Source organism: Pogoniulus pusillus, chromosome 18, assembly GCF_015220805.1.
Source record: "Pogoniulus pusillus isolate bPogPus1 chromosome 18, bPogPus1.pri, whole genome shotgun sequence".
Classification (NCBI taxonomy): Eukaryota; Metazoa; Chordata; class Aves; order Piciformes; family Lybiidae; genus Pogoniulus; species Pogoniulus pusillus.
Genome location: NC_087281.1, coordinates 7,552,121 through 7,566,662, shown reverse-complemented (window position 1 = coordinate 7,566,662; position 14,542 = coordinate 7,552,121). Strand labels below are relative to the sequence as shown.

Here is a 14,542-nt window from a genome sequence, read left to right as displayed (position 1 = left end):
TCTGCCTTTATAGACAGTGTATTTTGCTCAGATAGTGAGTAAATGGTGTTGCTAAGGCTTCTTCAGGATATGAGCCTCTGGTCTTGAAAAAGAGTGGATTTGTCTCACCACCAATATTTTCTTACAGCTTCTACTAACCCATTCTCATTAGGTGCAAGAAAGGACACAATTAGGTTGGGGAGTTTCCACTAAGCCATGGTCAGCAAAACCTCCCCGTTTGCTGGAGTCAGGGCTTATCATATGCAAACAAAAATGAAGGACCTCTCCAGATCTTGATTGCGTTTGGCACTACACAACCTTCTTGACTGATTAGGTACAATCATTCATTACAGAAAAGCAATGAGTGGATGGACACATTAAACAAATGAACTTCCTTTAATAGGCAAATGGCATAGAGGCACTTTTAAATTAAGGCTGTGAACAAATTTGCACTGACCCACAGCTCAAAGTCATAGGCCAGTCAGAGGTGTAGTCTGAAACTACGATTTACATGCAGAGCAAGTGACACAGAAATTAAATCAAATCACTGTATTAAAAAGAAAATGAAAGAGTAACTATGAAGACTGACAATTTGAAACTGAAATACTCAAATCATATAGAATCATAGAATCAACCAGGTTGGAAGAGACCTCCAAGATCAGCCAGTCCAACCTAGCACCCAGCCCTAGCCAGTCAACTAGACCATGGCACTAAGAGCCTCATCCAGGCTTTTCTTGAACACCTCCAGGGATGTTATTAAATACTGTTATCAGCAGCACACACATTTGGGGTTTGGAGTGAGGACCTAAAATGCGCATCTCTCAAGCCACAAACTTTCACTGAGAAACTTAGGACTAAATAATCTTCAGACATGGAGGGTGCTTCTCTCACAAGGTGGTGCTCCACACTGTGAGCCAGGAGACAAAACAGGCAGCTCTTCATATCTGTTCCTCAAAAGTATTACAAGGAGCCGGGGAAGAAACAGAGAACTCTGCAATCCAGAGCCCTCAACAAACGTGGAGAAACACAGCAGCACATTCGATGCTCTCTTGTACCTACATACACCTCTTGTACCTACACTGACTAATATTTCAGGCAATCTATATCAACAGGTGTGACCACAATGGAGGCAGTCCTTGCCCTTTTTTTACCCAATTGCAGAGCTAAAGAGAGGCCATATGAACATTGCCACAGCTAGGACTTGACAAGTTTCAATGGGACTAGTCATCTATAGAATCATTTATTCAACATATTGAACCTTATGTTGTATACTTTATATCAAATGTCTTGCAAAAGAGAACTAAAAATGAAGCTTGCTACCTCTAAATCAGTTGTCTGCAGTGGGAACCACTACTGCAATTATTTAGATGTGGATCTCATGTCCCTGTGGCTCTTGCTGAAGATGTGTTATCCAGCACGTGCCAAAGTGATATCTTGTTCAGAAATAGTTTTGCTTCCTCTTATTAAACAAATTATCTGAAATGTTCATGCTGTATCTTAATCTCTTTCAATATAAACCTCATTTTACTTTATTTTCTCCTCAACTTTGTCTCCCCTGGGAAGAGAAAAATATAAGCACTGAATTTTATTCTTTGTAACAGCAAAGAAGAAATAGATGTGCTGAGATGTTACAGAGCAAGCAAAGAGCACAGTTTTCCCAAACCTTCCATCACTGATCACTTCATCTCATGCTACTGGAAATGTGTGCCCAGTGACCCTGATATTCCTTCATCTCTGTCCTTAAAGAACTAGCAAAGATACCAGTCATGTGTATGGCTTATGTGCTTGGAGTAGACCAGTTGACTCCTTCCACATTCTTCAGTATTCTGGAATAAAAGTGCTGGCAACTCTGGAAAGCCAAGAAATCAACAGAACACAACAAAAGATATGACAACAGCCAATTATTACACTTGTTCTATAGTTATGCTTCAGGACAAGATGAAGACACTGATTTAGTGTGGAAGGGATGTGCTAAATGGGCAGAAAAAACAAGTGAGACTCGTGGTCAAGAGGACAAAGCAAAAAGCCATCTGTGATGCCCTGTAAAGCATCACTAAATGTTATGGGACTAGATGTTACAAGGTGAGAGATTAAGAGTTGAATTTAAAGTTATGTTAAGAAGAGACACGGTTCCATGTTCTTGCAGCTGGTGTTACAGAAACCAAGGTTAAGGTTTCAGTCGTACCCACATTTTTGTGGCATAAGTGGAAAAGTCTGGGAGGATCATAAACAGTAATACAGGTTAAATGCTTTTGTGACTATATGAAGTCCATAAACCTCCTTATTTAGGCACTCTGAGGGGAAGAAAAATAGAAAAAGAAAAAAATAACCACCAAAACAAAACCAGATTCAAACACAATGTAAGGGAAGCAAACCATGACAGAAGAATCCAGTCATTCTCCCACTCGATCTCAATACCAGAAGGCTTCAAAGCCAAGACTAAGAGGTATAGGCTGGATGTTAGGAGGCAGTTCTTCACAGAGAGAGTGACTGGCATGGAATGGGCTGCCCAGGGAGGTGGTGGAATCACCGTCCCTGGAGGTGTTCAAGAAAAGACTGGATGAGGCATTTAGTGCCATGGTCTAGATGACTGGCTGGGGCTGGGTGCTACATTGGACTGGATGAGCTCAGAGGTATCTTCCAACCTGATTGATTCTATGATTCTAAGAGGAGGCAACAGTAAACATTGGGAAAGATTTGAGAGATGCAAGAATCTAACGTGGTGCAGGTAACTGAGACAAAGACAACATCATTAACGCTTTTATACTACAATAGTATGATCAACTTTGAAAACAGCAACTCAAAAGGCAACTCTGCTTCATCCCCATGGGCCTTCCATCCTACAGTAGATAATCCTGAACTCCACGTTCTCAAATACCATGACCATTTCCAACAGACCCTCTAACAAAAGAACCAAAAAAAGCAATAAGCTCTTTACACCGCACTTTGCTCTGTGCTGGGAAAAGTCTTTACATTTTTCTGCTTTCCCTAAATTTCCAGCATGTAAGTTACCCTTCTTGGCATGGTTCACATGGGAGAACAAGTTTTTGGTGTAACAGAGGTCTATATGGCAAAACCTTTAGTGTCAAGCAGCATGCTATTATTAACCAACATGAGGAACAAACGTGAACAAGAACATGGAGAAATTGTTTCACGATAGAAAATATTTCTCCTTGCCTTGCAACAGTTCTTCCAGATTCTTCTGCAGTTTCTGTTCAGACTAGAAATCTGTGCAAGGAAAAACACATGTGCTTAGCACAGCCATTTTTTCCTAGCAGGCACAAAACCAGCTTGGCACCCAATGAATAGACCACCAAGTGCAGCAGTGCTTTACTACATAGTGGTAGTATACAGAGCTTAGAAAAGAGACTGAAGTAAAAAGAAGTGATGCTGGCTTGAACAGCCTTGATAGTCAGGGAGGGCTGGTTTTACAATTTACAAGGTATAGAACCACACCACTATCCCAGTCTCTAGGCCTTTTCTGTTCTTTGCATGTTCCTTGAAGGAAAGATGCTAAAGTGGTCACAAGCGTTTGATTGGCATCTGTGCATCTAGACTTCTGACAAGGACTTACCTGTACTGTTAACACTGCATCAGCCCCAGAGCAAGCATTGCTAGAAAACAACCTGAGAACTAGTAGATATTCTGTTGAGACCAAACGAAAGCAGGCTAAAACATTTTGAGCCATAGTCTTCATTCAGACCTACTCCCTGCACATATGCCCAAATAAATCAAGATTGAATTTGGCCTTTGTTGGGAGTAATCCTTTCTGTTTCAATTTTCTAATCAAGAAGGAAAGGCCTAATCACAGCATCCAGCTTTAAAGTAGCATAAATATCTCTGATCCATCCTAGAACTGTTTTTTTTTTCCCCTGGTTGAGCAGCACAGAGAGCAGATATTTCAGCTGAAATAAGAATTAACTTGTTATTTGACAACCACTGCTTCAGTCAGAGTCCAGTTGGGCAGCTGCTGTTACTCAGTTGGTTAGTGTGGGTGCATCTTCCAAAGTAGCCCAGACATGTATACCTCCCTGAGCTTGCAGTCTACACAAGCAAGTTTGCAGGCTCTAGAGTGGTCTGGCAACAAATAAAAGATCCTGACACTTTCCTACTTCCTTCTGCTGTAAAATGGGCATCTCCAACTTCACTTCTCACTAAAGTAACTTAAGGATCACAAGAAAAGACATGCTTCTGGCCCTCAAAAGGTCCATGGAGAAATATACTGAATATTTACCAGACTGGAAAATTCATCACAAGGAAGGCTTTCCTATCACAGCTAGGCTAAGCTCTTCTTGTCTTTAACTCCTATGTGGGAGAATGCCCCAGATTTTAAGTGCAACAAGGGGAAAAACAAGGCTTTTAAAAATCATTTCAAGCACACCAGTGTTTCATCATATCCTTTGTAGAGCAGATGGCAAGACGAGGCTATATCCTCCAGGTCTGCTTCAGAGAGCTAACACAAATGCTCTTCTCACTACAGATCTCAGATGACGTTGGTGTCATCATTTCACTTGGGGATTTGGGTCAAAAGGCTTTATACTCAAATCTGGGTTTTATATATAGTACAAGTGCAGCCAGACTAGACTCTAACAGACAAGCAGCAGGGAGGCTAGTACACAGCACAGAGCCCTCTCATGCACTTCCAGGTCGCTGATTTACACTGGCACATTTACAGACTGAATCTTTCTAATCTAATTAAAATCTCATCTGAGCTGTCAATACAGATGCAGTCTGGTTTATTTTAGTGTCTCATAGAGCATGCACTAATACAGACCTGTAGACAAACTAGTGCTTCCAAGCAAATTCCACATTCTGCAGGCCAGTTTCTAGCCCAGGTTCTCTCACTTACAAAGCCCTTACTGCTCTCATGTTACCTGCCTATCTGGGAACTCCTATGGATGTACATCACCCTCCTATCTGAGTGCTATAGAAAAATAAATGATGTACACCATTCACCTTCTGAAAAATAGCACTTTTCTCTCCCAGCTTCCTCCTCATGAAATTATGGCAAGGGTACTATCATTAAACATAGGAACATTAATATGATCTATTTTCATTTCAATAGCTTCATTTGTTTGAAATGTATACACCAGCTCCAGGCTGTCAGCACATTTAATAAGTTACAGCACAGACCAGAAACTCAAATTTCTGAGGCCAAAGTTGTTTTGTTTTGTTTTTTTACAGATCATCATATATACTTGTCATTAAATTTTGTGCCAGAAACATTATAAGTCATACTGGTTGATAAATTTCCATAAAGCAGCTGTAAGTTGTTTTGCCACAAGCATTTGGAATACCAGTATTTGCCAGGCATAAACCAGAAAAAAAAAGCTATAAGCACCCTTCATACCCCACAAATTCTCAAACTCCTCATTGAAACTTATCAGCAAGCAAAAGCCCAGCAGCAACTAAAACAGACCTTTCATTATGACCCAAATGTAAACAAGGGCAAGTTCTAGCAAGCCAAGTTCAAGAACAAAGCCTGTCTTTTGGTGATGTCTTCAGGAAACCCGGTATTGGAAAGAGGTGAACTTTGATACAGCAATTAAAGCTCTGCAATGCTTAATTGGCACCTAGAAACACATTGACAGCAGGGCAGATTACTGATTATACTCTTACTCGTGGGAGATAAGAAGAATTTTCTACAGTCAATCAGGTGCATCGACTCAAGTAGAGTCACATAAACCCCAAAGACTTAAATATACATCAGGATTTTGTGAGATCTCTGTAAGATTCCTCATCTACTACTCATTCAGAAGTAGATTCTCTTCCACTGCACACCTCATTCTTCCAGAAGCAGCTGCAAATCCCACCGACTCCTTTCCACACCCCAGCATACAATAGTAACACTTGTGGGTGCTAGGGAAGACGGAAACAGTTAACCAAAAAGGAATCCATACCAATTTACTGTGTACACAGAAAGCAACTTTGGCTGAAGAAGTCCTTGCAATGAAATTTTTTAGGGACTTATAGAGTATTTCAGAGAAGAGCACCTTATGGCTACATCTTACATTGTCTTTAGGCATCTGCTTTTCACCTGATTTTGAAACAGAAGCCTGGGCTAGGCTGTCAGCCCACTGATCTGACAAGCTGTATTTAGTGGAAGACTACAGTTGTCCATATACTAACTTTCACTTGCACACAAAAATCATACAGTTCTTTTCATTGCTATAGAATTTTAAGCCATGGTAATGGACAAGAATTTACTGGGCTCATGTTGTAAGTGCAGTGTAGAAAGATTCCTGGGAGTTTTCCATAATTCTGAGATCTAGTATTTTCTGTTCTGTTCCTCACTTAGGTAGTATCACTCAGACTATACACACTTCACATAAACTCCAATCTCAGAGCAGCAAAGAGATACCTAACCAACTGCATCAAGTGGACATCACCTTTACAGCGCAGGTTGCAAAACAACACAGCTCTATGACCTGTGCAGGCCAAACAAAAGGGCAAAGACAGCTAAGCCATTTGATGCCAGGCACACATAAGCAAGTGCCTGCTACTGGAATTTGCAGCATCTACCACAACAGCAAGTGACAAAGTTCACCAAAACAACTGCATCCCTTCCTATTTATGTCTGTTGCTGCAAGCAGTACTATTTCATGGTTCAAAGGCAACTGGCTGGTGAAACATAATTAGCATGGTCACCTGATTCTTACACCTCACCAGCAGTATGTTACTGATCAACAGAACACTGTAGTCCTTATTTCACAGGTCCACAGACTAAGATTTTCCACTGCACTATATTATAGAGGAGATTTTATTCCAAAGTTGTTAGCAGGAAATTGACTGTCAGGTACTCATTCTCTACAGAACTTACTATGTTCCTACTAATATGGCCAGTCTGGAGAAGTGCACAGTGCTACGAGAGCAAATAAGTACACTTAATCATTTGATAAGTATACTTAATCATTTGTTGTACACCCACTGGCACTGTCATCCATCCTGTCATTTGTCATCTTCCTCCCACCAAGGGAGAAGGGTTTTTTTCCTATCCCTAACAAGTCTATTAAGTGTTCAGCGCTCCAAAACGCATCAATCTGCCAGCAGACACTTACCACAAGTTCGGAGAATCTGGCATTGAGCTCTTCTGCTGGTGGGATTGGGACAGAAAACTCAAGAAATTGGAGTGGGTTGTTGTCCTTGAGGTTGATTTCAGGGAGGTCGCTGCCCCCGAAACAACAAAGAAACCCCAACGCATGACGATTCCTCTTCCGGGGCGCCATGATCATGGTGTACGATGCTATCTTCTGATCATGTTCTGCAGGGAGACACGAAACAAAACCAAACCAGCAGGCATTAAATGATGAACAAGACCACTGGATCTGTGCAGCTTTCTGCACTTAAAATGGTTATTACTTGTGCTAGTTTGAAGCAGGCTAGAATGTTTTGGTGGGAAGAACTAGATTACAGGCTGTGAAAGAAAAACAAGGCTGATGTCTACCTTGCTCACAGGCTTGCTGAGATGTATAGGAACAAGAATAAAAACATTAGATAGCCACTCTCACTCAGGCTGCTGGCTGAGCTGCATCTCTCTAACCTCAGCCTCCATTTTAGACTAATCCACTTTGCTTCCTAACCACCCTGGCCAAATCTCCATTCTTCCTTGGGACTGGGATAAGGTTGAAAGGGGTAGGGGGAAGGTGAAAGGGCAGTTGGGAGCCCCTCCTGGGCACTCAGGTTTCTGGGAGGGCTGTTGTGTTTCTGTATTACCTTTTCCCTTGTCTATTTCTGTCTATAACTGTATCTACTGTAAATAGCTGCTTGTATATTGTGCTAGCTGTAAATATAAGCTTCATTCACATTTCCAGAGCCAGCTGAGTCTGGCCTGGGTGATTTCTAAAGTCAGGGGGCGGGGGAAACACCCAAACCACCACATTGCTGGTATTATAGGTGGAAGAGAACAGAATGGTTGAAATGAATATTCAAGCTAGACAACGTAGCTAAGCTTTAATATTATAGAATCATAGAATCAACCAGGTTGGAAGAGACCTCCAAGATCATCCAGTCCAACCTAGCACCCAACCCTAGCCAGTCAACTACACCATGGCACCAAGTGCCTCATCCAGGCTTCTCTTGAACACCTCATATGTTCTTCCAGGACAGTGCAGAATCACTCCTCCCAAGGTTTCTAAAACACATTTACAAACTCAGACTTGCCAGCAGGTAGATTTATCAGTCATGCTCAGTAGCCAAGGCTGAATGTTACCATTGGATGGTAGTACTGGCCTTTCTCTCAGTCCTGCAGCACTGGAATCAAAGTATCTGGAGTAAAAAGCATATACTGGAGAATTTACTCAGAATACATGGAAGAATCCCCCAAAGGTATCCTCTTTGGTCAAAATAAACCAGACACTGAAGCAGAAATCAGTTCCTCACCACTCTGGAGCCAGACCACTGAACACTGACTCTTTATGGCCAGGACTATTTCAGCTATCCCATTTTTAAACACACGTAACCAGTTTGGGCTGCTTTATGCACACAGTGCTAATGCACACTTTCAGATTTATATCTGAGCTGCCAGATCCCATCTTGACAGGGCCCAGGCTTGAGAGGCTTTGGTATCAGGAGTGTAAAGGGAGGCAAAAGGAGGCCTGAAGGAGGAGGTGGGAAGTGACTGATTTCAGCACACAACACCGTTTGGGAGCAGCCCATCCAAACAGGAAGTCTCCTGCCAGCAGTTTGAAAGGAGGGATCTGTGCAGCCCAAAGAGCTGCATATTTTGCCCTTTTAAGGGACTTGTTGTTTGACAGCTCAGGGGCTTATTGGTGCTGTAATTTTTAAGGACTTCACTCTTTCACTTAATCTGTAGAATAAGCCATATCCGTAGGGAGTGAAGCCCACTCCTTAGGTATGGGGCAGAGAAGCAGTGAGGGAGGTGGCAGGTGAATGGGACCACAGGATGCTGGTTGTTCTATCAGCAGCAACACAGCTGAGCTTTGTCATCAGAGCAGTTGCTGCCCTAACCTGCCCTACAATGCTTTGGTCTGTTTGCTTGCCAGAACAAGGCTGCTTTGAGCTCTCTCAGAGCCTGAGTAGCTCTGCTAGGAAAAGCACCGTTAGGACAGCAGTTGCATAGTGTGACTGAACATGATGCACACAGCCAAAAGTTCTAGGCCTTTCTGTGTAGAGACTAGCATGCTGGTGTAAGAAAAAACTAAGCCACTAACAAACAAATGAACACCAAAAATAACTGAAACCAAAAGCCCAAACCACCGAAACCTCCACTCCGTGTCACTATATACTTGGCAGGAATTACCTCTCCTACTCTGTGCTGGAATACATTTATCTAGCACCTTCTCTTATGCTCTGGAAGGGCATCAGCTGCAATTCTCATGTAGCTGAAAAGAAAGTGAGCTGGTACCAAGCCCTGTCTTCTGGCATGCTCTCTTTCCTTTGCTCTCCAGTCAGTCTCTAAGAGGGGTGGTGAGCAGGACCAGCTGAAGGTGATGCTGGTTTCTAAAGCACATTCTTAACACTGGATTCTCACTGTGAGATGCTGAAGGCAAATCTAACCCTGGAATTGACCTCCAACACAGATTCAGTCAGCAAAACCACGATGTCCTCAAACCTAGCACAACCCTGTGTATGGTTATATCTGTTTCCTCTCAGTGGGGAGATTTAGAAGATTCATCTCCTATGACATCCTAGTGAGCAAGCTCAGGAAGTATGGGATGGAAGAGCAGACTGCACGGTGGATTAGGAACTGGCTACAAGGCAGAGTTCAAAAAGTCATGATCAATGGTGCCAGGTCCAGCTGGAGAGCTGTAACTAGGGGAGTCCCCCAGGGATCAGTGCTGGGTCTGGTGCTGTTCAACACCTTCATCAATGACATTGATGAGGGCACGGACAGTCAGACAGACAGACATGTCTGCTCAGCAGGTTTGCTGATGACACAAAACTGGGAGGCTTGATGGTACAGCTGAAGGCTGTGTGGTCATCCAGGAAGACTTGGACAGACTGAGAGCTGGGCACAGAGGAACCAGATGAAGTTCAACAAGGATAAGTGCAGAGTCCTGCATCTGGGGAGGAATAACAAACTGCACCAGTACAGGCTGGGAGGTGATCTGCTGGAGAGCAGCCCTTTGGAGAGGGACTTGGGAGTGCTGGTGGATAACAAGTTGTCCATGGACAGCAATGTGCCCTGTGGCCAATGGGATCCTGGGGTGTATTAGGAAGAGTGTATCTGGCAGATCAAGGGAGGTTCTCCTCCCCCTCTGCTCTGCCCTGGTGAGACCTCATCTTGAATACTGTGTTCAGTTTTGGGCTCTCCAGTTTAAGAGGGACAGAGATCTGCTGGAGAGGGTCCAGCAGAGAGCTATGAGGATGATTAGGGGAGTGGAGCACTACCTGATGAGGAGAGGCTGAGGGACCTGGGGCTTTTTCGTCTGGAGAAGAGAAGACTGAGAGGGGATTTAATTAATGTCTATAAATATCTGAGAGCTGGGGGTCAGGATGAGGGGACAGGCTCTGCTCACTTGCTCTCTCTGGTAGGACAAGGAGCAATAGGTGTAAGCTGCAGTAAGAGAGGTTCCACCTCAACACAAGGGGGAACTTCTTTACTGTAAGGGTCCCAGAGCACTGGCACAGGCTCCCCAGGGAAGTCGTGGAGTCTCCTTCTCTGGAGACTTTCAAGGCCTGTCTGGATGCATTTCTGTGTGAGCTAAGCTAGATTTTATTGTCCTGCTCTGGCAGGAGGGTTGGACTCGATGATCTCTTTGGGTCCCTTCCAACCCTTGATATTCTATGATTCAGTTCTGAAAAGATTTCAGAAGCAAGCTTTAGAAGTTGAACACATCCACCCCAGGCCACCTTCTCTGGCACTACTCTGAGAGGAATGCTCTTTATGCTAGTCTGGCCACAGATAAGCTCAGAACATGTTACTCTGACAAAATGTTTTGGAAGGAACTTGAATCAATGACACAAACCTGATCTACATACAATAAAACTACTTTTACATCATTTAAGTTATAAAACCAAGTTCTGGCCCACTGTCTAGATGTCTCCTTTCCAACCATTAAAGGAACCATCATTGTTTAGTCTGGAGAGAAGAAGGATGAGAGCAGATCTGATTAATATCTACCAATATCTGAGAGGTGGGTGTCAAGATGAAGGTACCAGGCTCTTTTCAGTGGTGCCCAGTGACAGCACAAGGAACAACAGGTACAAGCTGGAATACAGGAGGTTCCACCTCCACACAAGGAGAGACTTCTTTATGGTGAGGGTGCCAGAGCCCTGGAGCAGGCTGCCCAGAGAGGTTGTGGAGTCTCCTTCTCCAGAGACATTCAAAACCCACTTGGATGTGTTCCTACCCTGGGTGACCCTGCTCTGGCAGGGGGTTTAGACTGGATGATCTCTGAAAGTCCCTTCCAACCCCTACCATTCTGTGACTTTGTGATTCTCTGGGGCATGGAAAAACTGAAGGGTCAGGATTATAACATCTCCCATTATGAGCTCTGGTTAAGACTTTGGTAAGCACTCCTCCAAAAGAGGTACTTTACCAGGCAATTAGTCCTACGTAATTGGGTATGAAAGCCAACATTTCTACTGCTTTGGTGAAGGCACCATAGGCTGTGTACTGCAATGACATTTCATTACTCAGCTTTCACTCCAAACAGCTCCACCTATGAGCTGAATGATCATTCTCCAGGACTTTGCCATCCAGAAAGCTGACAAATATACCCCGTAGCACTTGTTCCTGTGCTGGATTTTTTGGTGTTGGGTTTTGGTTTGGTTTTTCTACTTTCATTTCTATGTGTATTTTGTTTGGCTTGGGCTTTTTGTTTGTTTGATTTGTTTGTTGTTGGGTTTGTTTTGCTTTGGTTTTGTTTTTTTTTTAATACAAAGCTGTCATCTGTTCCTTGGGACACTTACTCAAGGATCTCAGCAAGGCTACTTAGCTTTTACTGCTCTTCCAAAGCACAGAGAACTCACAGGAACAGTAACTTTATGGAATCAACCAGGTTGGAAGAGACTTCCAAGATCATCCAGTCCAATCTAGCACCCAGCCCTAGCCACTCACCTAGACCATGGCACTAAATGCCTCATCCAGTCTCTTCTTGAACACCTCCAGGGACACTGACTCCACCACCTCCCTGGGCAGCCCATTCCAATGCCAATCACTCTCTCTGGCAACAACTTCCTCCTAACATCCAGCCTAGACTTCCCCCAGCACAACTTGAGACTGTGTCCCCTTGTTCTGTTGCTGGTTGCCTGGCAGAAGAGACCAACCCCCACCAGACCATGGCACTAAATGCCTCATCCAGTCTTTTCTTGACTCATTTTCACAAACCATCATTTTATTACACAACTCACACTCCTAACACTGGCATTTTCCAGGTGAATCTGTAAGTAGCATGTAGCAAATTAATTCTGACACAGAGGGGGGGAAATGGCACTTTTGTATTGCTACATCACTGTAACTGCAGGTAGGTGAAGTGTCTAGATACTTTTAAAATAAGAACGATTGAGGGATGAGAGAAAGAGGAATCCAGCACAGGTATTTCAGAATTGAATCATTTAATGAGTGGATTCTGAGGGGCTTTTACTTAATTTGCACCGTTTGTATTTGAGAAATAACTACACCTCCTTGATTTTTGTTGGTAGATGTAGTTTTAAACAAAATGAACATTTTCTGCTAGCCTTTCAAATTGATGTTTTCCTTTTCTTCTCTCTCTTTTGCCTTTTCTTGGTCAAGAACGAAACCTGGGGGAAATGTCCTTCCAAAGGATGTGGAGAGGAAGCAGGGGCAGGCAACAAAGAAAATGAAGAAACTGGCATCTTTTCCTTTTGAGATACAAACACCATCATAAAAATGCATGAAAATAAGGAAAGGTGGGCACTGTGTTCTAATGAATGCTCTGTTGCATTTCAGCTTCTCACATGGAAAGGGGTTGTACAAAGGGAACATGTACAGTTATTTTTTCTATATACACCTCTAGCAAGAATCAGTGGGAAATCGTTGTGGAGGGTCTGTAAGCCTGAAAATAGGCTTATTTATGCCTTGCCCTGCCTGGACATATCTCTCTGCCTGCACCAGGGGTAAACATATTAAACAAGCACAAAGGGGCACAACAGACCAGGGCCATAAAGTCAGTTGCCCAGGACACCTGATTGTGTAAGTCCCCACATGCCCAGCTCGTGCCTGCCGAGTGCTGGACTCACGTGATTCCCATATTTGGAGTCCAGGCCTGTGGGTTTTGCCTAGTATGGGAAGGTTTGGCTGACTGCCAACCTGATTGGTCATTTTGGTGGCCAATGGGCTATTAATTCTTGGCCCACATTTAATAAATAGGGGTGCACAGGCTCAGGTGCAGCCTTGCCCACACTGCTTGCTTGCCTGCCTGCGTCCATCCTTGCAGAGCTCACTTATGCCTGCCTTTCTGTGATTACCTGGTGTGCACCACTGCCACACGTTGCCAGGAGCAGACCCACTTGTCCGCACACGATTGGCCTGAGTAGCCAGCTTTAGACCCGTGCTCAGACTGCACAGAATCCTGCCTCTGCACCTGTGATCCTGCCTACTTATCCCTGGAGAGAGCACTGAGAAGAAATCAGCAGCACAAGGTCAGAGACTGCCATTTGCCCTGAAGCCAGAGGATTCCAGCCTCAAAGTCCACAGGCAGAGACCCTGAAGAACTGGACACTAGGCATAGGCTGTGAGATAGCTCTGGAAGGTGATTATTGATTAATCAGAACAGTGAGTAAATACTTGAATGCCTCTGTAATTTCTATTATCTCTGCCATAGAGCAGAAAACAGCTTTCAGCCCACCCTTGCTGGGCAAGTAGTATATGACCCCAAGCGGCACTAAGCCACGGGGAAGCTCTCTCTGTTAATAGTTTGAACGTATGCTAGTTGTTCTAATAGTTAATGTTTGATATATATTCCCATAACGTCTTCATAACCGTGTAGGACAAATATTACTATTAAAGTTCAGTGGTTGGGGGTGGTGAGAGTTGAAAATATTGAAGTGTCTTGGGTTCAAATGCAAGTTCCCAGAGACTCTAATAACTTTAGTAGACCAAATGACAATTTATAGAATTTATAGAGTGCCCTCCCCTCTTCCCCCTCCTTTTCCAAAAGACAGGGAGAGAGAGAAAGGAAAGGACACCCAAATAAATCAATCTCACTCGATTTGGAAGTTAAAAAGGAAAAGTTTAACAATAACTTAGAAAAGGTATTGGAGGTAGGGGAGTTTACAAAGGATAAGGAAGGGAAAACAGCAAAATACAAACAGGGATGGATACAACCCGAGTAGTGTGATGGTGTCTCTGCCTCGTGGCTGCCACGTGGTGTGCTGGTATGCAGTATGAGTGTGTGGATCAAGAGGGAGCCAAGGCAAAAGAGGATGAGGAGCAGGAAGTGCTCCTCTTTTATACCACAAGAAGTGGGGGGAGTGGGCTAACCATCACCTGGAGTGTGGCCCACCCCTGGGGAGGGGCCAAGACCCCTAAGGTCAGGTTCAGGGTTACGCCCCCCCTGGAGTGTTAACCCTATACATGAAGTTAACAAATATATCTATTTTGAAGTTAATAAATATATCTATTTTTATAAATACCCTC

The 14,542-nt window shown here is 43.6% G+C and overlaps 1 protein-coding gene across 4 annotated transcripts in view; it reads right to left on the bottom strand.

The window, feature by feature from the left end:
* DAAM2 (dishevelled associated activator of morphogenesis 2) overlaps positions 1 to 14,542 on the bottom strand; it is a 257,388-nt gene that overhangs the window by 147,325 nt on the left and 95,521 nt on the right. For all 4 annotated transcript variants that reach the window (XM_064158321.1, XM_064158324.1, XM_064158323.1 and 1 more), the window contains one exon: positions 7,038 to 7,240. In XM_064158321.1, the coding sequence (XP_064014391.1) occupies positions 7,038 to 7,211 (174 nt within the window). In that variant the 5' untranslated portion in view covers positions 7,212 to 7,240. The remainder of the gene's footprint in view (positions 1 to 7,037; positions 7,241 to 14,542) is intronic.